This window comes from Diorhabda sublineata, chromosome X (assembly GCF_026230105.1).
Source record: "Diorhabda sublineata isolate icDioSubl1.1 chromosome X, icDioSubl1.1, whole genome shotgun sequence".
Classification (NCBI taxonomy): Eukaryota; Metazoa; Arthropoda; class Insecta; order Coleoptera; family Chrysomelidae; genus Diorhabda; species Diorhabda sublineata.
In genome coordinates this window covers 34,136,375-34,163,198 of record NC_079485.1, presented here as the reverse complement: position 1 = coordinate 34,163,198, position 26,824 = coordinate 34,136,375, and the positions used below count along the sequence as shown (strand labels likewise).

At 30.7% G+C, this 26,824-nt stretch overlaps 2 protein-coding genes across 11 annotated transcripts in view; one reads left to right on the top strand and one right to left on the bottom strand.

The window, feature by feature from the left end:
• Positions 1 to 12,669, top strand: part of LOC130451000 (aryl hydrocarbon receptor nuclear translocator homolog) — a 96,580-nt gene extending 83,911 nt beyond the window's left edge. For 4 of the 10 annotated variants that reach the window (XM_056789780.1, XM_056789781.1, XM_056789773.1 and 1 more), the window contains 5 exons: positions 4,801 to 5,121; positions 5,199 to 5,393; positions 5,567 to 5,866; positions 5,942 to 6,425; positions 7,082 to 12,669. In XM_056789780.1, coding sequence (XP_056645758.1) covers positions 4,801 to 5,121; positions 5,199 to 5,393; positions 5,567 to 5,866; positions 5,942 to 6,425; positions 7,082 to 7,433 — 1,652 coding nt within the window. In that variant the 3' untranslated portion in view covers positions 7,434 to 12,669. The remainder of the gene's footprint in view (positions 1 to 4,800; positions 5,122 to 5,198; positions 5,394 to 5,566; positions 5,867 to 5,941; positions 6,426 to 7,081) is intronic. The other 6 variants (XM_056789779.1, XM_056789774.1, XM_056789777.1 and 3 more) reach the window with 2 other exon arrangements.
• A 4,740-nt stretch (positions 12,670 to 17,409) lies between these two features.
• Positions 17,410 to 26,770, bottom strand: LOC130451012 (uncharacterized). Its single transcript, XM_056789800.1, has 6 exons — positions 26,460 to 26,770; positions 21,213 to 21,377; positions 19,272 to 19,385; positions 18,748 to 19,007; positions 18,507 to 18,682; positions 17,410 to 17,909 (listed from the first exon to the last, which is right to left on the bottom strand). Exons 1-6 carry the CDS (start codon positions 26,512 to 26,514, stop codon positions 17,528 to 17,530), a joined length of 1,152 nt encoding a protein of 383 aa, XP_056645778.1. The 5' UTR covers positions 26,515 to 26,770; the 3' UTR covers positions 17,410 to 17,527.
• Positions 26,771 to 26,824: the final 54 nt, after the last annotated feature.

The window sequence follows — 26,824 nt, the reverse complement described above, 5'->3', positions numbered from 1 at the left end:
CATCGGCTGGGATTGAAATTATGCTAAAGTAGAATATAAAAATATGTATAAAATTATAACAATAATTTTGTTGTTTCTTTTAAAAAACATTGAATTCATCGATTTCAAAAATCAGTATTTAAAGTGGCACTTCAAGTTTATTGACTACTGTTATAGAAATCATTGTTAATTTTCATTGGTTAGATTATGGATGACAATAAATTTTTTTAGGTTAGATTAGGCTAGGTTGTTGTGAATGATGTTGAATATTGGTTGGTTTCATAATGAATGACACACATAAATTTTAATATGCTAACCTAACCAATTAAGCTTACCTAACCTATGAATTTTAAATTCAATGTCAATCATCAACTAACCAATCATTCACAATAACCTAATCTAACCTATAAAAATTTTATTTAATTCATAATATAACCAATGGATATTAACAACTGTAACCAATAACCTCAGTATTTCTGTCCACCGTCAACTTAAATATTGACTTTTGAAATCGATGAATTTATTGTTTTTTAAAAGAAACAGCGAAATTTAAAACGCCGCAATTCTTAATTAATTAATATAAGTAATTTTTTATTATTATTATATTTTTATATTGTACTTGGCAATAATTTCAGTCAGAGACGATGAATACATAAGAACAGTACATCATAAATCCGGAATCGCTGGGAAAGGATTGGTTTCGGATTTTAGATTTTTTCTTAACTTAGATCATACGAATAATTGAATGAATTTATGGTGGCACCATCTATCGCGCTAACGAGAAATCATATCGCATTACATAATAATGTAAACGGAGAGCGAGGTGTGCATAAAATTTAATAAAATCGCGTTTAATACTCCACAAAAACACATTTATAAAATAATAATAATAAAAAGATTAAATACTAATTAAATATTAATAAAAGTAATAGTATAGAAAAAATAAAAAAAAATATAATTGGAAAGGGGAAAAAATTCTGATTATTCAAGGTATCCTTATGTATGGTGTCGCCATCTAGTGTCAAATACGAAGCTAAAAATTACGATACGAACGAATCACTCCGAATTTTAAATATTCCGCGTTTTAGAAAGCCGGATTTATTATGTTCAACTGTTTTCGAAAACTAAATGCGCGTATTCATAAATATCGTTTTACCGTTCTATCTTAGTTTGTTCGAAAAATAAAATATTTTTCAAAATGCCCCTGCAATGTACTAGTTTCTAACGGACGACACATAACCACTGCAATAGTGCGTGCTTTAGTACGGTTGCTGGACGGGACTTATCCGATGTGACCCCTTTAGGTTAAGATTAAGTATTTCCGTTTTTTTTCTTCGATAATTTCTCAAAAACAATAGCCTGGGGATTAATAGGTAGTAGAATATTACAATTATTAGGTAGTAGTATATTAAAATTTTTAGCATAGAAAAGAAGTTTAGGAGTAAATCTATATTTCTATTTTCCACTTTGGAGTAGGATTATTTGTTTGGACTTTCAATATTAGAGCATTTTATACTTTGGTCTCATATAAAACTCTAATTTCAAGAAAAGATGGTAATATTCCACTTTTTCAACATTTTCTTCAATTTGCACATAAAGTAATATATTGGAGATAGCCCAAATATGATAAAAATGTAAATAATATTAAATCAAATTTTCCAATAAAATATTTAATAAGGTATGAACAAATGATACCCTACATAGTTTGAACAAGGGTGTTTAAATATTATAGATCATAATAGTAGCTGCTTCTTCTTAAATATATTTTCGTTCATTTGAAATAATATTTTTCAAACTATATAAGGTGTCGAAATAGTATTTAAACTATTCTTTTCACACTTCACACTTTTTCACCTCATATTGTTCAAATAATATCAGAATGTTTGAATTTTTGTTACAAAAAATACGAAAGTGGAACAGGAAAATATAAATTCAACAAGTTATTATTTTTCTCAGAGTTCTTTGGTGAGTATTATACATTAAATGAATATACATATTTTATTGAAATTTCAAATAAAAAAAACATTGTAAAATCATATTAAAGTATAAATAAACTAATAAGAAAAAGTGACATATGTCGATTTTCATTAATTTAACTACTTGAAATATTATGTTTTGATTCCATCCCATCTTCGTTTGGTAAACATTTCTGGATATAATTCCATGAACTCTTGAAATTCTTCTTATTTGGGTAGGTTATCTTCCGTATATTCCTTTGAAAATGTTTCTCGGTCAACTCCTTTTCCTGTTTTGTCCAAGTAATCTCATGTATTTTTGTCTAATTTTTTTGGCTGCTCTCTACTGTGGCATTAACTGAATATAAGTTTTTATTATCAGTTTCCATATTGGTCTCTTCTTCGTGATCTGTATCACCTTCGTGTTTCTATGATACTATGATCAATTTGATTTCATTCAAATATTGCCAAATGTATTTGTCATATTATTATTTTGGACCAGAAGTACTATTCTAGATACTTTTGCTGTTTGGTACACATCTGAAGGTACCACTGGTATTACTTGAATCTAAAACGAAAATAATTCAATTATATGTTCTTTTCCCATGAATAAGTTCCTTACTAGAATATCATATTCATAATCTAATCCACTTTCATTATGCAAATCACGCTCTGCGTTCTCTAAAACGTTAAAAAAGACATAATTAAAAAAGTTGAAAATGGATCATGTTTACAGTATAGGGATAATGGACTAAAATAATAGTTTTTTTAGAACACAACTAAATAAGAGTCTATAAAATAGGAAAAAAACTATCGAATTAAAATCACCTACATTTTGAACTTTTGAACACTAATTTCATTGTAATCATAAAAAGCTATTTTAAGCGCTATTAACCGTTAAATACAAAGTAATTTATAGACGTAGACTGTAAAAAATGTTTTAAAAGTACAGTGGCAGTTTATAAACATTTTCAATTTTAACACACTGTCAAATCTGTTGTGCGTTTTTATATGTAGTCCGGACTAGATGTCTGATATAAATAATGATCAATACAGCGGGGAAATTTGTGTACAAGAAAAAATAAGCTGAAGCGTATTTTGAACGAAACAATTTTAAAAAATTCAGAACTATGAAGAACATACAATTATTATTTATTACAAATTCTAAGAAAAACATCTAACCATCTAAAAATCTTGCATAGAATTCGTGTTCAATTGTTTATAACAAATTCAATTGTTGTAAAAGACACAAAAATGAAAAAAGTGGGCTATGCCCTTGATAGTATATCAAAGATGAAAAATAACACGTTAACAATAAATACTGAGAAAAAAGTAGAATATTCTTATTCTACTAGTAATATAGGTACGTAACCTAAGTACATGACCACATTTTTAATGAGCAGACAGTTTATTTGCTTTACGTCAATCAATTTTGTGTTACAAAGTATCGCTCCTACTTCCGTTATACTCTAAATAAATTGTTGAATGTATTGCCTCTTACCTTATCCACAGGTTCATTCTAAAATACTCACCAGTAATAATAACCAAATTCATCATGAATTATGTTCTACTGCGAAATGGATATATAATTTATTTTCACTATTCACTTTCTGCATTAAAAGGGGAAAATACGTGTGGAGGCTTAATTTTTATTTTCATTAATTGTTTATAAAATTATTCAAAAATGTAGATTTAAAATTTCAAGTCAAAATTAAAATTCACATGGCGACGTTTGGTGCAATATTAGCCGTTAGATTGATTTTCATATACAGCGTTAGTCTGCGCAATGAAATTCTTTATACAGTGTATATAAAATAATGATATGTTGATGGAAGCTCCACGTATTCGAAAGATTGTGAAGTATTGATACAGATTTTGAAATTTTGTCCCACCCATGTATATGCATATATATATATATATATATATATATATATATATATATATATAGACGTAGACTTGTCATCCATGAAATTATTAATTATAAAAAGTTCTTTTGTTTCTTGTATTTGTGTTATTTCGTATATAAGTTTTTTAGAAGAGTTTCCGTGTAATTCAAGAAATAAGAAACATTTTTTTGTAAATTCACTATCAAAATTACGTACAGAGTAAAATTTCGTCAGGTCTCAATATAATTCAAAATTGTACGGAATTTTTTGACGCAGTACGTTCTATTTAGACACGTAGGCAACTGAGGATAGACGATGAAACTTTACTTCCACTTTAACTTGGTAGAAATGGGTTAACAGATTATGCTTTTCTGCTTGCAATTTGCACCAGGATAGTACTTGTTTTTTCCTTAGAAGAAATTATACTAATTTTTTTTCATTCCACCCATTATTTTTTCATTTTTATAGCCATCTATGTTTCATGTTTAAGCAGAAGATGACTCATATCTAAAATATGTCTTCTCAAGGTTCCATCTTCCATTAAAATGAGTGGTTAACATAATTCGGTTTTTGTTTTACTGCTATCGTCTTCCTTTTCATACTAACATTGAATATATATTGGGATTACTGTGTATATTTGTATCTCAATGAAATCTGCATTAAGTATCAAAATACATCTACTCATCCTTCTGAATATTCTGACCAGAAACTGCTAGTTTAATAGCTTAAGTAATTGTGAATTTCTTTTACAGTTCAAGGTACTAAACGGTCTCAAGCATCCGTTATGACTGTTATTATCATTCTTCATGATTTTTCTCTAAATAATCAGTTACTTGAAATCGGCTCCAGTTTTTAAGCAGCGTAATAGAGAAAAATATAACACATATAAATTTATTCCTTTTTTTACTTTTACATAATGGGTTAATTAAAGGTAAATTCTATATTCTATATCAAAATTGTAACTAAAATCTTTTTGTTAGGTACTGGTAATACTAGCACAGATGGTACTTACAAACCCTCATTTCTAACGGACCAAGAACTGAAACATCTAATTCTAGAAGCAGCTGATGGATTTCTTTTTGTAGTTAGCTGTGATACAGGAAGGGTTATATACGTATCAGATTCTATCGGCCCAGTTCTAAATTACTCTCAAAGTGATTGGTACGGCTCCTGTTTATACGACAATATACATCCTGAAGATGTAGAGAAAGTTAGAGAACAATTATCAACACAAGAACCACAGAATACCGGAAGAATCTTGGATTTGAAAAGTGGAACTGTTAAGAAAGAAGGAAATCACTGTAAGTATCTAAAGTAAATAACAGATTTTTGCTTACTTTTTGTTTTACTCGTTTCTGAAATCAATATTTTTTTGTAGCTTCGATGAGATTATGTATGGGATCTAGAAGAGGTTTCATTTGTAGGATGAAAGTAGGGAATGTTCCACCGGAAAGTATGCCAGTTGGCCATTTAAATCGCCTTAAACAACGGAATAGTTTAGGTCCTGGACGAGATGGCCAAAACCATGCTGTTGTACATTGTACAGGGTACATAAAAAATTGGCCACCAACAGGTAAACTATATGGAAAAAAATATTTCTAATATAGTTGTATGAGACATTAGGTTTTTCTTTTATAAGTTCAAAATTTAATTATTCATAGTAAAACTATTTTGATCACAATATAAAATGAAAAGCTGTAAATGTTCCGTTTAACTATTGTGTGACTAACCCCCAAAAAATATCAGATATGTTCCCAGGTGTTCAGCTAGACCGTCAATCTGAAGAGGAAATCCACACTTCTCATTGCTGCTTGGTAGCAATTGGTAGATTGCAAGTTACATCAACACCTAACACTAGTGACATATCTGGCTCAAGTAGCAACACTGAATTTATTTCAAGGCATTCCATGGATGGGAAATTCACTTTTGTAGATCAGCGTGTGATAGGTCTTTTAGGATATTCAACTGCAGAATTATTGAGCAAAAGCTGCTTCGATTTTATCCATCCTGAGGATCAAACTCATATGAAAGATAGCTTTGAGCAAGGTAATATTTCAAGTCTCATGTTTATCACTTTAATTAGATATGTAAGATTATTCTTAATGATATTTCATCTTTCAGTATTGAAACTGAAGGGACAAGTATTATCAGTAATGTACAGATTTAGAGCAAAGAATAGAGAATGGGTGTGGCTCCGAACAAGTGCATTTTCATTCCTGAATCCATATACTGACGATGTGGAGTATATAGTGTGTACAAATACAACTGCAAAATCAGTTCATACACCAAGTGAAGCACCTACCGAAGCTCCTGAGCAAGTTAGCTATCAACAACCTGGACTAGACTATAGTTTGCAAAGGCGAGATTCAATTTATTCCCATATGCTTCCCACCACACATATCCAAAATGAGTACCTGCCTATGTCAACCACTACAAGTCCAGATGATTCTCGATATCCAAGACTGCTTGCTGATCCTCAACAGGCTGCTAGACCTAGTAGTGTTCAGAATGTTTATACCACTTATGAACCTACTCCATCTCCTATTGCTTATGGGTCTCCTTCCCAAGCTAGTGCAAGTAGCAGTAATGCTAGTGTTTTAGCAAGGTAAGAACCCTTTGTGCAACTATGAGAGACAATACTATTGATGCTGTGCTTGATAAGTAATGGGTTTGCATTAGTGAGCTAGCTGCAATTGCGTCAACAGTAAATTGAATTTGGATTTAAATTGCCAGATACAGATTAAAAAATGAAGTTGGTAGAATTTAAGCTTGATAATAATCTTATTATTAGCATAATACTCCTTACTTTGCAAAGCATATTATCTACTATTAATAAACTATGAGTTTGATGATGAGGCATATAGTACCGATATTTTGTTTCATGTTATATTACATTAATTGTTGAAGGCAGCCGGGCATTTATTTTGTAATCCAGGTTTCCACAAGGATATTGATAGGAAATCTATTCAAATATTCAATCTCCTGTGTTTCAAAATTATTTAAGGTACTTATTTCTTGGCAGTTCCAGAACAGTACTTCTAGATTTAATTTCCTGCTATATGTATTCTTACTTCCTTTTTTTTGATTCCATGATTGTTTTCTTTACTGTTTTCATTTTCAAAGGTTTTTACCAGAAATTTTTGAAAAATAATCACATACCGATTTGCAACACAACTATCAGTTTTAATGCCAGGACAGGCCCTAGCTAATTGATAACCAGCTTCGATCTATAATTATAATTATTCATTTTGAATATTTTAGGCTAAGTAAAGGTAGCACTACGAGTCCTACTCCAGCAGCGGCGGCCTGGACTTTGCGGCAACCACAGCAGGCGCCAGATGGTTATCAGTATAGTCAACCGAGCCCGAGGTCTCCGGGACCAACTTATACACAACTCAGTGGAGGTAGATCAGCCACGGCCTCTGCTTCTGCTTACCAATGGACTAACTGGCAAAATTCCGCACAAGCGTCAGAAAGTGCTCCTGGATCCTCCAGTTCAGGACCTCCTCCTCAACCACAACCTCATGAGCTCTCAGATATGCTGCAAATGTTAGATCAAGGAGGACCTACATCTTTTGAGGACCTTACAATGTTTAATACAACATTCGAGTAAAATTTATTTTTTTTGTACAAATGAAGATTGGTTTTATGAAATTTCGGGGAAGTGCCTGTTCCAATGTTTGTTACAGAGTAATTTTACTCTTTAATACCTGTCATTCATATTTCTATTTATATTTTTGCCTAATTTTAAATTTAAACTGTAAAGCCCGTGTTAAAAGAGATCAAACATATTCTCCAGTGTTTTTTTTTTGAATTGAATGTATTTTTAGAAAAAAATGTCGATTTCTTTATTTTCAGTTTTAATGTATCTAAATGTTATCTACTTATTTTTCTGCATGAATTCTCAATTTAATTACAATTCTCCGTGGGTGTTGTGATTTAGTAAATACTTCATTATTTTTCCAATTATCAGAACGATTGATAATGCTTTAGTATAACCTAATATTACTTAGGTAGGCGTAACATTTTATTATTATACTGTATGCATACAATTCGATTTTTGGTCGATATAAATTACTTTGAACCTTTTTTTGAAGTGAATAACAAACGTCCACGTAGAATTTAAGTATGAAATGAATTTAAAAACTGGTTTTACCCCGACTATGATAATTTTTCAGTCATTGTAAAATAAATCATGTGTTTTTAGTGACACTTAGTGAAATAAGTACAGCGTGTGTGTCTTATTCAACCAGAATTGTTGAGGAAATGCCAGAAAATTAAACAGCTCAATTGAACTTCGGCGAATTAACGGAACTCGTTTGTTATTTCTAACTGTTGTGACGTCCAAAGTTGTATAGCTTAAGATTTGGCGAAATGCTATGTTACTCTTACTAAGATCAGTTCACACAGGCACTACAGACTAAGAAGCATGTGCACAGCAAAATATATTTTTTTGATATTTGTTGTAGTTTATTAACAGTTATAATTTTAGCCAAAATATTAAAGTCGTCAAGTTGCTGGATATCAGCTGCCGTATTCTAATTGGTATTATTTATGAATATCTATATGTAATGTGTAACAGTACATTTGTTTGAAATTATATACTTAATTCAAGAAACATTTATTTTATAAAATATTTATTATGGTATCTGAAAACATTGAATTTCCTTTGAAAAAAGTGGAGGTATCTGAAAATAAATTGTTCAAGAATAACATGAATCTAGGACTGAAGTGAAAATGAATTTTTGATTTTAAGAAACGGGTACCTTTCAATGAAAGTCCTAGAGCCCACTGAAAAATTTAATGTCTATAAGGTAATACACTCCAAATGGTAGTACATACATTAAGTATGGACATAGTAGTGAAGGACGGGCACGTCATTTTTATAATAAATTTTTTGAACATTACCTTCATTTACGTAGTAAGAACTTTGAACTACTCTTAAAATGTAGTGTTGGTAAGGAAAATTATAACATCCTACCTCATTTTATTCTGAGCATATATTGAGTCACGTCTATTTTGATATATTTATTTTTGACATGCTATAGTACCTATCGCGTACTATCTTTAAACTTTGCTTAAATTGATAATTAGATGTTTTTAGAAAATAAAAAATGAAAAAAAGTTTATGTCTGTTCGAAATACCTGACACAATACTTTTCATTTGCGAATATCTATGCTTTCATTTCATTATTCTACTACTATGTGCTAAGGAATAATCATATAATAAAGACTCAACTATCTCGTTAAATGTTTACATACAATGAAAGGTTTCTTTCTATTAATGCTATAATGATATGAAAATTACTTTTATAATAACAAACATTAAAACACACATTTTCTATCTTCCTTCATAAAAAATCACCATTACCATTATTTTTATCATCATGATCAGCATCATTATTATCATTACATGTACCATTATTAAAATTATCCTCAAATTCATTATAGTTATCATCATCAATTACAATAAAAATCTACCAAAAAAATGCCCTTATCTAACAGAGGTGTTGAATCTTTTTTGAACCAAAGTGGGTCAATTTTGTAATCGTTAAATATCTATCTGCTTTGTTCTGGTAATAAACCAATGTACTGTTCTTCAGTGGCATTCTTCCATATATATATAAGTTCTTAAATTGGTTTGTTTCGATGATGGCAGTTGTGTTGAATCGAATCTTTTTACATTCTCCATAACATATACCCGTATTGAAGCTAATGTGAACTAGTTTGGAAAAATTATCACTCTAGCATCTTTACGTGTGTGTGTGTGTGTTTGTGCGTGTGTGCGTATTTGTTTAGGTGTGTGTGTAATTAAATTTTGACTTGTATAAACAACTTCTTTCCAATAAATGTTATTTGTATCATTTTTTCCAATTTTTTAAAAATTGTTTTTACCACATCATTAATTAATTAATAGACAACAAAATCACTTTCTTTGTAAATCTTTTATTATTATCAGTTTGGGTAGATACAAGTTTTTTTTATCACTTCATTTATATCCCGAGAGCAGTTTTTTTATTCATTTTTTACTGAGGCAATGGTAAAATAGGGTTATTTCATAATTTTGATATTTATCATATATTATTTTTGGCGTTTACTCATAATTTTTTCCACTTTGTCATCTTTTGATTTTTTTACTATCTTTCTTGTTTTCTATGTTTGCTACTTGCAATTTTTTCTCATTCAATTGTTTTTGGTATTCTAAGTACATATTTTAATTTAATTTAAGGGTCGCATTTATTTAAATTTGAGGTTAAACATAGGAAATTGAAATAGACATAATACATTCTAGCAAATATTTGGGTACCAGTGTGAACAGATCTTATTCTTGATATTGTGAGGTAGTGTGTATACTCAGTTTTATCATTTTAACAAAAATATACTAACTGGAAATTTGAAAAAATACCATGTGTGATTAATTACTAATCAGTCAAACATTCTTATTATTAAATTTGCTTGACAGTGAAGTTTGAAAAAGATATATACATATTGATAAATTTTACAAGTATACTGTCAAAAAGGGGGTAGTTCACAGTATTTATAGTATAACATATTTGTCAGCCGTTAGTAGCATGTTATGCTATAAAATAACATTTACGATACCGCATATCGCACATAAAATGGAACAATTCTAAATGAAAAAACACGCTTTTAACAATTGAACGAGAATTGTTTTAATTTTTAAGCAACAATATTTGATTCAAAAACATAATGTAAATTATATTAATCGTTAGGTTCGTTCATCAATTATTAATAATTATCAACATTTTGCCCTTCTTAAAATAGTGCTTTACTTAATTATAAAAATAGGTAACTGTGTCGAAAAATTTTCAATTATTTCATAGTTACATTTGAAATAAAACAAAAACAAACTAAAGTAACTATTAATACAAAAAACTTGAAACTATCTAATTGTCTACATAATTGTAACTATAAAATACTCAAGTAATGACAAAGGAATATTATGAAAAGTGCTTTTCAACAAATGCCTCATAATATCCATATAAAATGGTTTTTTTTATTTGCACTAAAAATGAATATGGATTTGTATGCTTTTATTAAAGCAATATTCTTAAGAGATTGATATCAAGCCTGTTTAGAAAACAATTTTATAAATTTTCTGATTTGCCTTTTTGTAGGATATATAAACACTTGAAATGAATAATGTGCTAATTCCAAATCATTATTTCGAGATAAAAGCTTATTTTTTGTTCTACAATGAATGTGTAAGAGTTAACTCTTTCAAAATCAAACATAGGTATATTTCAAGTAAGTATTTTTCAGTATAATTAATATCTTTGAGAAGAAAATTGCAGAAAAAATGTTATAAAATCATATTATGTGCTAAGTATTATTGCAAAAAATCAAATACTCGGGTAAGTTATAATGGAAAAACACAAACACATAAAGTTAAGAACGAGAATCAGGATCTAATAGGTCTTCATATAATTGTCTATTATCTTTCTTCAAGAAAGGAATCATTGCCAGCAGATTTTGTTTTTTTTTCAGAAATTTTACTCTGGAATAGTCATATCTGTTATTGCTCTACTAGTGACATTTTTCTTTAAAATCTTTGTTGTTTTCAAGGCTTTATTTCGTTCAGGGTTTCTCGAATGTTAACGATTAACATACTCTCATAACATACGTATTTTGCTTCACATTATCATTCAAACCGTGAAATTCAGGAAAAAGTTTCAGTTTTTATTTATGCGATACCTCTTCCCATTTGAGGTTACATGTTGCTGCATACCTGAAGCAAAGTATATAAAAATTTACAATCGCCATTGGAAAATGAAAACAATGTTCGACTTATTTCTCATTGTAAAAATGTTCTTCTCCAGCACTTCTTTATTTCTGTTTATTTGTTTACTGCTATGTCTACTAGTAGTACCAGCAAAAGTTTCATTTCTGTATTATTTTGAAAATATACAGGATGAGATAAAAAATAGCATGTACAACAAAAAAACAGCGGCGAAATTAGCTCCTGTAGAACAGAAAACAAGGTTATATTTTTTGGCACTTAGCTCATTTCTCACTGGCCGTGTTTTAGCAGTTAACAAGTGCGCACTCTGTTGGGATTTTTTTCAGTATAATTTAATAGTCGTAGAAAATGAAAATCGATTTTTGGCACTTAGCACATTATTTATTTCACGTCTTCAATTAACAAAAGCATCTACTTCTCTATGCGAGGTAATTTTACATCTTAAATAGTTCATTTTCAGAATTTTTAGAAAAAATTGTAACAGTTCATCATCTAAGAGATTCAAAAAGTAACAATTTATAAGAATTTTCTACGCTGATTTTCCATTAGATGTGCAAGTTATTACTCTGCAGTAGGAATATTCTCTATTTTTTTTTAATCTTAATATACACACAGAAAAACGGCCGAAGACGTCAATAACATATTTGGAGTCCCCATTCACAACATATCAACCAAAATGAAAATTTGTGTTAGAAATTTATTTTCTGTTTTTATATTTGTAATCTTAAAAAAATTATTATAACGTGATATCAAAGTATTATTTATTTTCATCATATTGATATTGTTTTGGAGTTACATGGTATTTTTTGTATATTTCTTTTCATAATGGTACTACAATGCCTTGTGCTTTGCATTGAGATGCACATTAAATTTACATGTGAAATACAATTTAATTTTTTTTTCATATATGTTTTAACTCAATAGCATTTCAGTTTTATTTCTACATAAGTAATATTTTTGTAGATTATTAATTTATACTCTTTTTTTGTATAAAACAATATATCATTTTGAAGTATTTTAGAAAATTTGAATAATTATATTTTATTGCTATTAAAAAGTCAATAAACTCTTTTGATAAATACAAAAATTGTGTTTTACTACAATACAAATGTAAAATTTGCAGTGTATTAGGTAATTTTCTGATGAATATTTTGTGGTGCATAACCAAATCGACTACGAACTACTTAAAAGGTTATTCAGTAATAAGTGTAAATATTTCACAGCATAAAATATAATTTAAATCAAAACACTTATATACCAAATATTGATTTGTTCTGAGAAATGTAAAACAAAATGAATTAAAATTTGTGCATTCGTCCCTTGAAAAAGGAATTGTTTTTAGTAATTTTTTTCGATTCTCAAGTACTGTTTATATGTATAGTTGAGGGTATCATTTACACTATCACTCAGAAGACTGGCACTGGGTGTACTCAGTGTTTACAAGATGATCTATTCCTACGCCTTTCAGAAAACTCAAAATGTGGGGTGACTTAGGTGCCAAGTGTAGTACTCTAGAGTTCCGTAGACTCATACTTCAATGGAAGAGGTTTTGTCCTAAAGCTAGAGGAATCTGCAAGACGCATTCTCTACTAAACCTATTGTTTTCAGGTCTCCAATGATACTGCAATGCCTTGACAAAGCTCTTTTTAATATTCGCAAATAATTCTTTCTTAGGTTGAACATTTAATAGATTCCCAAGCCTATCTTTGCCTGTCTCAACCCCTGCAGATTATTCCAAAAATAATAATTACTCCTTTATTTTCTAGTATTTCTTCTATTATCTTGGTGTTCTATAAATGGTTTATCCACCTCTATAGTATTTCATTTTCCTCCACTCCAGTGTTTTACGAGTTACATTATATTTATATTAATTATTTAATGCATAGTTACAATTATCTGCGTATATTTTCAATTGTTACTTATATTGTTGCAGCCTATAGCTTATTATTGTTTTCAGTCAGTCGCCAATTATGCAGAAAATGCATAATAATTATTTATGATGTATCTGAGGTAGATTTTAATTCATCATTATTCATTATTAATAATATTGTATTTTTCACTTTTCATTAAATAAACTTGTTCAAAAATTAACTTCAAAGAACGAAAATATAATTGGCGCAGTTCGTGAAAAAGCCTACGTGGTGGAAACTCGACGTTTTAAACGTTTATTCGCTATTAGAACTTTAATTTTTGGAAAATAGAAGTAAAAAAAGAAATCAAGAGCATTCCTAGACCGACAGCATTTGAAGCTTAGTATGCGAATTGCTCTACGCATCTTCTTAGAAGTTCATCCTGCCAACTTTAATTTCAAATTTGAATAATGAAGAAAACAATTGGAATAATTTTGATAGTAGTGTAATACCATGGCTCCTCCACAAAGTATTTAACTATTACAGTTAATCGTAATGGATTGAAAAGAATTTCAATATAACATTTTAGTTATGACAGATTTTCCATACTAGATTTAATTAATTTAAGGAAAATATTTAATGAACGAAGTTTTATTACAGATCTTAAAAATTTTGAATATCATTTGTAATTATACGGAAATCCAATTAGATACATTAGATTTTTATTTTGATAATATCACTAGTAATATTTTAAGTGCAAAAACTCAACTTTGCAATGGAATGGTCTTGAAAATATTCATATTGGAGTTTGATATCAATTACAAACATCGCGTAAAAAATTTCAATCAATTAACTCACCTCATTTATTTAATAATTTCAATAAAACTATTACTCCATTAACTCATAATAAAAGTATAGAAGAGTATAGAATTCAGTTTTAGACAACTTAGGTTTGGAATTTTATAAATTTAAAGAACCACAAAATAACCCAAATCAACTGAATGAACACTAAAATTAATTATATAATTATTCACAGAAGAACACACAATATCCAAGTTATCCAAGGTGTTTACCTGAATAAGCTACCGTTATGATGCGATTGCAACATACTTGAAAACTATACTTCAATACAAAAGAATTACCCCCAAATAATTACTAATCCTTAGTCGTTTATTATTGTCCAGTGAAACATGGAAAAATCAAGTTAGGGAGAAGGTAATAATTGTGAGTGTTGGTGTAGTGGTAACGTGAATAAATGCATTCAGTATAAATATCACCAACTGTCCCCGAATTTATTGTCAAGTTAAAAATTATGCTGTCAGCTACTTTATTTGTAAGTTGCCACAATGCTTAATAATTTCGTTGATGATATTGTCCGGTCCTGGAGACTTCTATTTTTCAACATTGGAATCGGCGTTTCAATCTTCTCGTTATTAATTTTGAAAGTAACCTCTCTTGTTCCAGTGTGCTAACGGTATCAACCTAGTCATCTGAGTATAAGCTCTTAAAGTGGTTTGTACACTCGCTCAGTGAGATCTTAACCGTAATATATTCTGTAGTTGGCCTTTTTATCTATTTTATCAGATTTCACATCCTTCTTTAACCTCAATAAAGGTTATGCTGCATTTAGATTGAGTACTTCTCCCAATACTGTCGTTTTATGTTTGTAGGCTTCGATATATTAGATAGGTTTCCATTTTTCTACAGCAAGAAGTTTTACTTCATTAGTAGATCGGGGTTTTTTGTAGAAGACATATTAAATTTTCTTTTGTCAACTGCTTCCTTCTAGTGCTCACGCATGTTAGTGACTCTATATTGAATTTTTCTTTTTGTACCGGTTGTTTCTTTCGGGTTAGCTGTACAATCCATAGAGATATCTCTATGGTACAATCTCATTTTACAAAGAACCAACTGATAGACCCCTCCTAGCTTTGGTGAGGCAAGTGATCGCACATCTATATTTTGTGATCTGTGAATGTTTTTGTTGGTAATTATATAATAAATCAATCTTGTGTCGTAGTTTATGATGAATTGCTGTTTCATCCTATCTACAACTTGATTGCCAATTTTTGAGTTGAAATCCGCCGCCAGAATAAGTTTTTTTCCTGCTAGTATTTTGTCCAGTAACGCTTGTAATTTCTTGTAGAGCTCGTCCTTTTTTTGTTTCGGCTTACTTATGCCTGGTGTATAGATGTTCACTATACCGAAATTACCGTTTTCCAATTCCAACGTTGTTCATAGTGATCTGTCATCCATCTGGCATTAACAGGCCAACTAAGAACTGCTCTTTTGGATCTTTTTATATACCGCTATAAATTAGGATGTAGTTTCTATACTTAGCAGTATCTCCCTTTCTTTTAGTTTCAGGCTCTAATATTATCTCCTGGTCTTTTCCGTTCCATGAGCTAACATTGTAACACTCTAGTCTCAGCATATGTCGTGCCGTGATATCCGTCCTGTTTCCAAAGCTAGTGCATTGGTTCTGTGAGCGTGACTGTCGTTTCACCATAGTCAGGCTACTGGCCTACCCTATGAACTCTTCTCCTTTATCTGAGCTTGGGACCGGTAGGGGCAGCCGCTACTAAGTACTAATCGCAGGTGGAGCTAAAAAAATTGTTAAGCGAGTTAATTAATTGAAAATTATATCGTTAGACCTTCTACAACTCCTTATCTTGCATCTGCATGGATTGTTCCAATGAAGATGATTCTTCTGGTCGAAAAAATTGAATGGTCATTGATTACCGAAAACTTAACGAAAATATGATAGATGATAAATATCTTATGCTAAAAAATGATAAAATTCTAGATATTTGACGAAACAAACGTACTAAACCCCCAGACATGGATAAAATATTTGGCACCGATGAATGATTAAATGAATTTGATCTACATTAGTCTTGAGTATTGTTGAGCTAAAACAAACTCAATTTGTGTGTGCTATAAAACAACAAAAAATAGCACTTAATTTGTATCGTAGTCATAAAACACAAGAGAACCTTATCAATCTGAAGAGAACCAGAGCCATGGCTAGATATATTATAAAGCAAAGTAAAAAATGTTCCTGGAGAAACTATATGTCTTCTATAAATGTTAATACAAGTCCCACTCAACTTTGGAATAAAATAAGACAAATTCAAGGTAACAATTCCAATTTACAAATTCCCTCTCTCTTATATAACAATAAAATAGTGAGTGAAAATAAGGAAATCAGCAACATTCTGGCCAAAACTTTTGAATCAAAATTTAAATGTAAAGTTAACTTCACACCACTCTCTATATACAAAACTACCTACCCATGCTCTACGACTATAACGCAAGATATCACCCCTCTTAACTGCGCATTCTCCTTCTTAGAGCTTCCCTCAGCCCTCAGTAGCTGCAAAAATACTACCTCCGGTCCCGATGACATCCCGTACATATTTCTCAAAAAACTCTCCAATACAGGTTTACGCAAACTTCTAGAAATTTACAATTTTATATCGATCACTAATCAATTCCCTAGTCAATGGCGTACTTCTACGATAATTCCTATTAAAATGCTTGAACAAAATGTTACCTCCTCGAACTCTTTCCGGCCCATATCACTTACTTGTACCATGTGCAAATTATTAGAAAAGATGGTTAATAAGCGGCTTCTATGGTTTCTCGATAAACATAATTTATTCTCAAAAGAACAGTCGGGATTCCGAAAACATAGATCGACCCAAGACAATCTGGTTCTTCTCCAATTCCATATTTCTGGCGCCCTTAATAAAAAACAAGAGGTCATTGCATATATATATATATATATATATATGTATATATATATATATATATATATATATATATATATATATATATATATATATATATATATATATATATATATATATATATATATACTTTTCCACAGTCGACAACTTAAGTAACATAATGCTGTGCATAGGAATACGTATCAAATTAATTTCCTTGGCGATTTTTAATGAATAACATATGAATTCGATAAGAATCTGCAAAGTTTATTGAATTTATTGACTAGTATTTATAAAAATGTTGTGCATAATATAAAGATAATTGACTTTCATTTAATATTAACTAAATCGTTGTGGAGAGATTTCATTTCGGTTTCCTAAGAACTTTCGGGTTTTTCTGATCCTCAAAAGAATTTCTTCTAGAACTATTTCTAGATTGTTTAGCACAGACAAATGTTTCGTACATTTCATCCCCACTGTTGTCCGAAAATGAATCTTCTAAGCTTTTAGTAGAATTATTGTTGGATTTGGTGCTAAGAGGCACTGTAAATATTTCTTGGTATGAAACCATCGACTCTGAAGAATTTGTAGTTTCTGATTTTGATTTTACTAGCGGAGGTGGAACCGCCACAGGATCTTTGACATTGATTGGTGATGGTCTGAGACGCGATTTACTTAATTTTGGAAATGTATGTAATATTTCATTTGTGCCACTCACAACTGGACTGACTGGATGTTTGTGCGTCCTAGAATTGATGTAAAAAAATTGATTTTTAATAATAATAATAATGAATAAGCTAAACTTATTTCAGGTTATAGTTGTGCAAAACATCAATTGTACTGTTATATTCTTTGTTTATTCGCGAGAGTATTATAAAACCCAATTTCTAATCCAAATTAGTAGGGTTATTATAAATATTATTATAAATTAATCTATTTCCTAAAATTTTCATATGTTTACCTCAGCTAATATAAGTTCTCGGACTTTTGTTGGTCTTTCATAACCATAAGCTATACAGAACAATAGAAAAAACTTTCTACAGGCCAAAAGCCCTATGTATTAAAGATTGTAGTAGTACCAATTAATTAGTTATTAATTTAATCATTGAGATTGCTTAAGTTTATTCAATATTTGTAGAATTGTTATAAAGTTTTTTAAAAACGGTTTTTACGGATCAAAATATATAATTCAGTACATTCATTTTCGTAAATTCGCATTTATGATGAGAGTGTTTCGGTTCCAATAAAAAAATAACAGACTTTAACAAATACCGTTCATATTCTATGAATAAAATAATTAATTACCTTGAATGTACTATAATTATATTTTTATGTATACGTACGTTGTCAGTATCTCATATATCCCATCAGAATCATTATCACTATAGTTATTTTCAGCTGTATTTGGGTATTTCCCTTGATAGTTTATATTAGAATTCTCCATAATGTTTTCCATATCTTGACATAAATTGATTTTTGTCATCCATTGTAACTTATCTTTATGGGTAAGAGCCATGAACTGTGGGAAATATACCATACACCAAATGAACATGAAATGATCAAGAAAAAGAATTTTCAACTCACATGATACACTTTATTGTCATTTGGTTTTGTACTTAAAAGCGTGAAATTATTCTTCTCTCCATTTGATTCTTTAGCTACGAAATGCTTTAAATTAAATGTATATGTTGGTTTTAAATCTTTTTCAGATAAATATATCAATAACCAGCTGTTGTGTATAGTTCCATAAACTCGCTTCATTTTTTCAAATCCCAATATAAATTTTTTCTTCATAGAAAGCCAACCTGATTTAAAAAAAGGACATGCATCCTTAGCAGGCAAATCTTAAATATAAACAAATAACAAAATCAGTTGATTGATAATAGTCTTTACTTAGTCAAATTGACATATATTGATCTATTTAAGCCTGAGAGATAAGATCTGAATGAGAACGTCTTGTAAATGTTGGAAAAGAAAAGATATCTTCCATAAAATATTCCACATGATAATTCATCGTTTCCTATTTGGAATTTGGAACAAAATTGTATAAGATGAGAGAACATTCACATACTGGATGAGAAATTATCTAGTTAAAAATATTCAATTACCTTTGTATATATTTGCATCTAATATCATTTCTGAGCGATTCATAGTACTGATATCATCCACTGAAGAATAAATGTCACTAGGTTCTGCATCGGATTCCTTTTCATTATCTATACCTTAAATTCATTTGAACATTTTGAATATATACATTTTTTCAAAGCAATAGAACTGATGCCAATAATCATGATACTTTTGAAGTTTAGTATGCTAATGAAATACCGCACCATTTTGATGTTTCGCAGGATATTACATTTTGTTTTTCCTTACAAAAATATTGGGATGAGATTATTTCTAGATAACAGTAGCTTAGTATTTTCAGCACAAGCAATAAAACACAAACCTAGTTTTGGAAGAATCATTATAAACTCAGGCACCAATCAACTAATACGATATACGAGGTGTGACCATTATATAACGAGACTGGCGATATAAAACATTCTATTTTGATATTATGTATATTTATTTATCATCATCCTCAATTTAGAAATGTCGTTTGCAGCTCTTTTTAAAAAATAGATTTTACTACAACAAATGTGTTCTGTTAATTTATAATATCTCGTCTGCTGATTAAGCATGTCGGCCGGCAACCGTCTTCCGTTTCCTTATGCTTACATTTCTATATATGCCCCCTCCTCTATCTCTACATCGCTCCATGCGAATCTTCCATCGTTCAAAACAGTGCAGGAGCTCTTACTGTATCAGTTCCTTGAGGACGCATGCCGGTTTTTCTTTCACAGCTTCAACAGACTTAGACCTTTTAATACAGATTTCATTCATCAAAAGTTATTACTTTTTCTTATAAGTTTGAGTCATTTTCAGTGGCATTCAAAGTTTAATACAAATATTTCTATGAGCTTTTTGTTAGTCAAAAGTGAGGATTTTAAGCACCAGGTTTGCACACACTTTTCGCATGTTCAAATTTTCTTGTAAAATTTGCCATACACATTCTTTGGCAATTCCTGTAGATCCAGCATGAATATTTAGCCGACGGTCAGATCGAACAAGATTACCGACTATTTTGATATTTTCATCCGTTTTTGACGTGGAAGGGCGACCCGAATCTGAATCATCTTCAACATCTTCTCAGCCATCTTGAAAACGCTTAAACCCCTCAAAAACATGTCGACGCGTTCATGGCCATATACTTGTCTCAATAAATTAAGTTTCAGTTTTTTTAAGTTTCATGTGAAATTTTTAAATCGATCATTTTTACGGCAAAGCAACAAAACATAGTCGAAGCCGAAGGTTATACTGGTTTCTTTACAGATACAGTAGGCATCGCTTACGAAAGAGTAAGCTTCAGGCTAAACAGCTGATAGTCGTTAACCTTTGACGCATGCGTACTTTTTCTTTAGCAGCTCTAGTCTCGTTAGTTAATACCTACACCTCATAGTTCTACTTCCACTGACTTGGCTTACTAATTCATAAGTTGAGCTTTAATATAATGAAATGTCAGAAGAACAAATTACATATATTATCATAAAAAATTATTTCAATGTCGTAAATAAAGGGGATATCGTAAAGTAAACAAATTAAATGTATTTTTGTTAACATTACATCCGTTATTATATTTGGGCGTTGTGACTACGCTGAAGAATTAACGAGATATCAAGTATGTAGGCTTATTAAATAACATTTGATAATGTGAGTCAAGTTGACCCACCCAAAACAGGAAAAATTTTAGTAGCTGTATGTATAAAACTCGATACACCCATTAAAGACGAGATAGATTATAAAATTGAATTTGAAGCTACTACTAAAATGGATTCCTAAAAATAAGTACATTTAAAAATGTCTCGATTGGTGGATTTTCATTGGATTGGTATATTATATAGGGAAGGGCTAATATTGAATCAGACAATACATTCGAACGAACAATCCTTATTTTATATTTCGATATTTTTTCGATAAATATTTTTTTAACCTCAAATACTCAATACTACCTTGTTTGTTCATAATCACATACTCTTCATTGGATTGAGGTGGTGGCTGTACCCTGGAAATTTTCTGTAATTGTTTTTTCGAACGGTTAATCAAAGATTCTGCCAATTTTTGATCTTTCGGTGACAACTTTCTCAAGTTTCCATTAGAAAGAAATGTACATATATCTGAAAATATTGTAAAATTAATTAAATAAAATAATGACATACGTTTGTTTAGATGCATTTTAACTTCAAAATATTCGAAAGAGAACGAAATTAATTAGGTTCTATTGTTACAAATTTGTTTCTTCTGGTTGTTACCATTTTTGAAAATGTTATTTTAATCCATAGAGTAGTTTTCAAAGCGTTTTAACATTCGCATGAGATATATTGAAATGTTTGTTTCACCTCACACTTTTCAAATTCAATGAAATACAAGCATTTAGCTTTGATTCAACAATAAAAAGAACAGAATGACAAATTTAATCAGAAGTGGGTAGGTTACAGCATGATGATGTTTTATTTATTGTGAATAGGGTATACTGTAAATATGGGGCACTGGTAATGAAAAAAGAAATTTTTATTATTACGAGCGTTCTCACAAGTTTCGTTAAGAATTCGATACTTTAAACGATATAAATAATTTCAATGTGAAGGCGATATGCAGGATGTGACTATGGCAGTGGGAAATTTCTCTTAATTTTCCAATTTCTTTCCCACAGTAACTGTTACTTGGGTTCTCGTACAGAGTCAGGGCCAGAACTATCCACCTTTATGGGATTATTTTTTTGGGGAATTATATTGCATCACATGAAAAATTCTATTTACATATTTTATCGGTACTATTTCCATTTTGTCTTATTTTTCTGGTCTTATAGTGGTATGAGATCGTAATTTAGGGTTGTGTTAATTTTTGAGACGTATGTATGTACCTATATGAGTTCTGCATAAAGTTTCTATGTAATTATATTTTTTGTTGAAATTTAAATGCGCAATTCTTATAATTGTTAGATCAATCTTTCCGAGACCGTTTGAAATTTTAAAATTACGAAGACGTTCAACATGGTCTATAAAATTGCAATGGATTGCCTATGTAGACGTATGGCAGTGTGTGAAGAGATTATGGAATTTTAATTTATTTATATTTTCGGGAGTAGTACGTCACTGTGAGATATTTCGATTGGAATTTTATAGTATAAAGTTGAAAGATGAGTTAAAAATGAAATTTTCGAAAAGGCGGAATTTTATAACCTAACCATAATCAATTTCCGAATCGTAATTTCTCAATAAAATATCGACATATTTCCCCCAATCTGCTACTCAAGTATGTATCGGTGCGTTAATATCAAGTTCACCAAATGAAGGTTTCTTAATATTGTAAAAATATTAACATGTCATTTTCATGGATTCTTTTATAGAGGTTTTAGATATTTATGTGATGGATTGATGTACATGGAAGCATGTTCTCACCATGTTCACCTAAGATTTTCTTTCCGACATTGAATGCTGAAGTTACTGAGACAGTCTGCGTTCCTCCGTGGGTCTTTCGCAAGGCCTTTACAGAACTTTCTCCTTTGTTATGGTTTTGTCAAAGTCTTTGATATCGAGCTCCTCTTGGTTCCTCCAACTAAGTACCATGGCCTTTCCCCTAGGAGATCAGTTATAAGTTTTTGCAAATCTTGCGCACGACCAAGCCTGCGCAGCAGGAACATCCCTCTTGATACGACTAAGAACATCGGAGTACTTCTCCTTATCTTTCAGACGAATAATCAGCACGTCTAGCCGTGACTTTGTTCTTACTTTTTGTGCCATTTTAAAGGCAGCTTTCTTCTTTAGTCTTCAGTTTTTTCCGCTGGGATGCATTGACTTGTTCGGAATCTTGATGTCCGTCGTTTCTTTGTAAGCCGCGCGAATCGCTCGCTGACCTCTACTGAATGATGCCTTCTCCATCTCAATCTTAAATTTTACTCCCAATGTTCTGTTACCGTTGTCATCTTGCGTTCTTGTGGCATCTCAAAACTGTTGCTTTTAAGAATACCGCTTTTGTCTAGTGTCGGACAAGAGGTCAGGCGTTTCCTATGTTGCGGTGGGATCCTGGCGTTCTTCGATCTTTAGAACATGCTCATCTCTTTTTTATTGCAAAATATTGCCCAGGGGCCCAGGGGCAACATTTCTTAGTAGGGAGGGATTCTCCACATAACGTAGAATTCTTCTGAGGAAATATAGATTTACTTTCCGAATTTAAGGAGAGATAATGATAAGCTTGGTATGTATGTATGTCGAATTTTGAGAACGTTATATTTGTTTGAAATTTCACACAATATTAGAGGCCGATGACAATATAATAATTTCACAAATACGTGCCATCATCCTCATGTGGTTTACCAGGTTAGCGATTTTTTTATATTAGGTTTCCAGTAGTGCTTTGTGCCAACTACCAAAGGGACATATTCAGACATGCGCATTGCTTGATTCCATAATCGAAGAAAATGGCGGTATATTCAGAGAAGGAGCATAAGAAGTAATTATCTCATAGAACTCGCCCTTTTCAATTTTCATAGAGATATTGACGTTGAAGCAGTAATAGTAATAATAATTATATTATTCAAAGAGAAGATTGGAATGTATGAAGGACAACTGCTATTATTACTTAAATCATAAAAAATTAAAATTAAGTGATTTTCTAACTTTAATTTCTCCTAATATCAAATGGTATTCAAGTAGCGTTGCATATTCAATTCCAAATTACTTGTTCAGACGGTCCAAAAGTCAATATAAATATAACTCGTATGATTCGTATTTAAATAAAACAGTGATATGTACAGAAATTCATTAAATTCTGTTCAACCCTATTCTTGTACAATCTATTACTGTAAAATTTAGTTTTGATGTTCCCAAAATTAAAAACCAGATGATTTACGCAGAGTAATTCAATATTTTATATTGAATTCCTAAGTCAATTATAATTCATATTAAATTAATTATTGTTTCGGAATTTTATACTGGTTTGTTTATTTGATACATTTTTAATGTTTCAGTTGTCATTAGTTTTTCTGTACTTAATTATTATTTTTTTATTTTGTTCTATCATTACCGGAATATTTTAATCCATATCAGTATCCTTTTGCTGCCTTGGATGCAGGAAGAGAATATTTTTTTAAAATGTGGTTTGGATAACTGCACAGTCAACTATGTGGTATGGAAACAAAGCAAAACGTTTGAAAAAGTAATTTATTTGGTACAATGGTCGATGTAGAGCTACGAAACCTGGAGAGCTTATTCACTGATTCTTGGAAGAAGCTATTGAAGTTTCATCAACTAGTAAAGCTAAATATTTCCATATACTGAAAGACAATTATACAAGATATTATTTTTTCTAACACATAAGTCTAAGACTAGTAGAAAGCATTAAAAATAATGTTACCACATGATAGAAACACAGAGAACAATATTAACAAGTTAAGGACAATGGATGAGAGTTTGTTAATGCAGAACTAAAGAAGCCGTCTAATCGCAAAGGTTTTATCCATGAAAGTTGTACTCACACAACTGAACAAAATGGGAGAGAGGAAAGAGAGATGCTCATAATTATAGAAGAATGTAGAACTATTTTATACAGCAAAAAATTAGATAAGAAATGGTGGGCAGAAGCATAGTTCTCATATTTTTGAATGGGGCCAGCTCTGGCCAGATAGGAACTAACAGAGGCGATAACAGAGATACCAAATTTTACAAGTTGACATTTTACCTTCTATATCTGAAGACGATAACTTGGTAATCCAAACGCATGTTGCTCAGTGTCATTGTGAGTGTTGGTGTACTTGTAGTGTAAACAGTGTGTTCAGTAATAAAAAAAATAGTAATATCTCTAGATTTTGAGAAGGAGGAAATATTGAAATTAAAATTTTACTGAGAAAAATTTTACTGTTTCATTGTCAGCCACAAATTAGGTGAATTCGTTATGGTTAGTTTTGTTTGTTATATAAAAAGAAGAATGAGTAGAGTAATGATGATGATGAGTAAAGATAGTTGTATTCATGCGGATCATTGTATGTTGTTTTTCGAAACATGAGAAAAAACTGCTGTTTATAATTCGATCCATAGTTATTAGCATCACGTCAACTGAACGTCGATATTCACTAATTTCCCATACTATATTAATGGTTCAATACTTAAACTTGCAATTTGCTTGGCCTGACTTCTTTTAACGGCCAGGCAATTCGATCGAACCGAATATATAATAGTATGGAGGCAGTGTCGGATTTACCCGCCTAGAGGCGCAAGTGAAAGAGGCCGGAGCGTTTTGTTGAAAAATTAAATCTTCATTTTCTAAAATTAATAATCACCACTAATGTAAATCGAGAACATTACTTTTGTATAAACAATACGATCTAATTATAATGACCAACGTGCATGTCAAATATATATATTATCACTTCCCAGGGTATAGGAGGCTATAGAGTGCAGGTGGATTGTGGAGAGTTCTAAGAATGTGATGTAACGGTGTATAATTGCTAGTATACATGTTTTCCAATTAGTGTTTTGATACTCCCAACTACTGACTTTTTTAACGTGAAATTGAAATAAGGTACATTTCAATTCTCCACCTAAGAGGCGGCCGGAACGGGGGCCACTCGGATTAATTTGATCGAGTGCCGCAAATACTCTGAACCCGGCACTATATGGAGTTTTACAAATATTGTCAATAATATATTTATCTTTTATGCTTTTCAGTGTACAGTTGAGTCATTAACTGTCACTTTTAGATTATCTCCTTTCAATGTATCTATCAAAAATTTGTTTATTATGTCAGCGAATTGTTCATAACAATGACTGAAGTGAATAGAGTATTCGGTAACAATTGATCATTCTTCATTTGAATTTAGACTGTTATAATAAACATAGTAAGGAATGTTATTCAAGTCATTGATGAGCTTTTATTAGTGTAGAATTAATAAATTTGCTAAAATTACAGAATATACAGTAACGCTCAGGTCAGAAAATTCTCAAAAATGCTTGGGAAACTTTGGCTGTAAAATTACATAAAATCTATATTGTTGTCATTCTAGAACATACAAACATTCATTGACGATTTTAATATTATAAGAGGATACATTATTATTCTTATAAGGCTGTTTGTTTACGTCATTGCAAGACTAACAATATGAGCTAATAAATAATCGTTCGTCTTATGATATCAATAATAGTAGATATGTATTAGTTTTTATTCAAAATAGTTTGAAGATATAGACTTTATTTGAAATTTACCTTCTAATAGTTCCTTTAAATCCCAACACATACGTGCAATATCGCACTCCTCCATATCCAAGTATCACCTTATGCCTTATCAATTAAACTGAAAAGAATATACACACTATATTTCACGCTTCACATCGATGTCTGTATTCTATTAAAATTTTTGTTTCAGATAATCAGGTTGACCCCACAGAGCGTTTTAGGTTCAAAATAATCAACGCACTCTTAACTCTTACATTTAAAAACGCAACTACTCTTCTGTGTATTGAAAAAAACCACGCCCAGTGGTGTGGATTGGACGAGCAGTGTCTTAAATCAGCTATGCGATGATGATGTTTATCTTTTTGTTAGACCACTGATTGTCACTGTATCCGCTT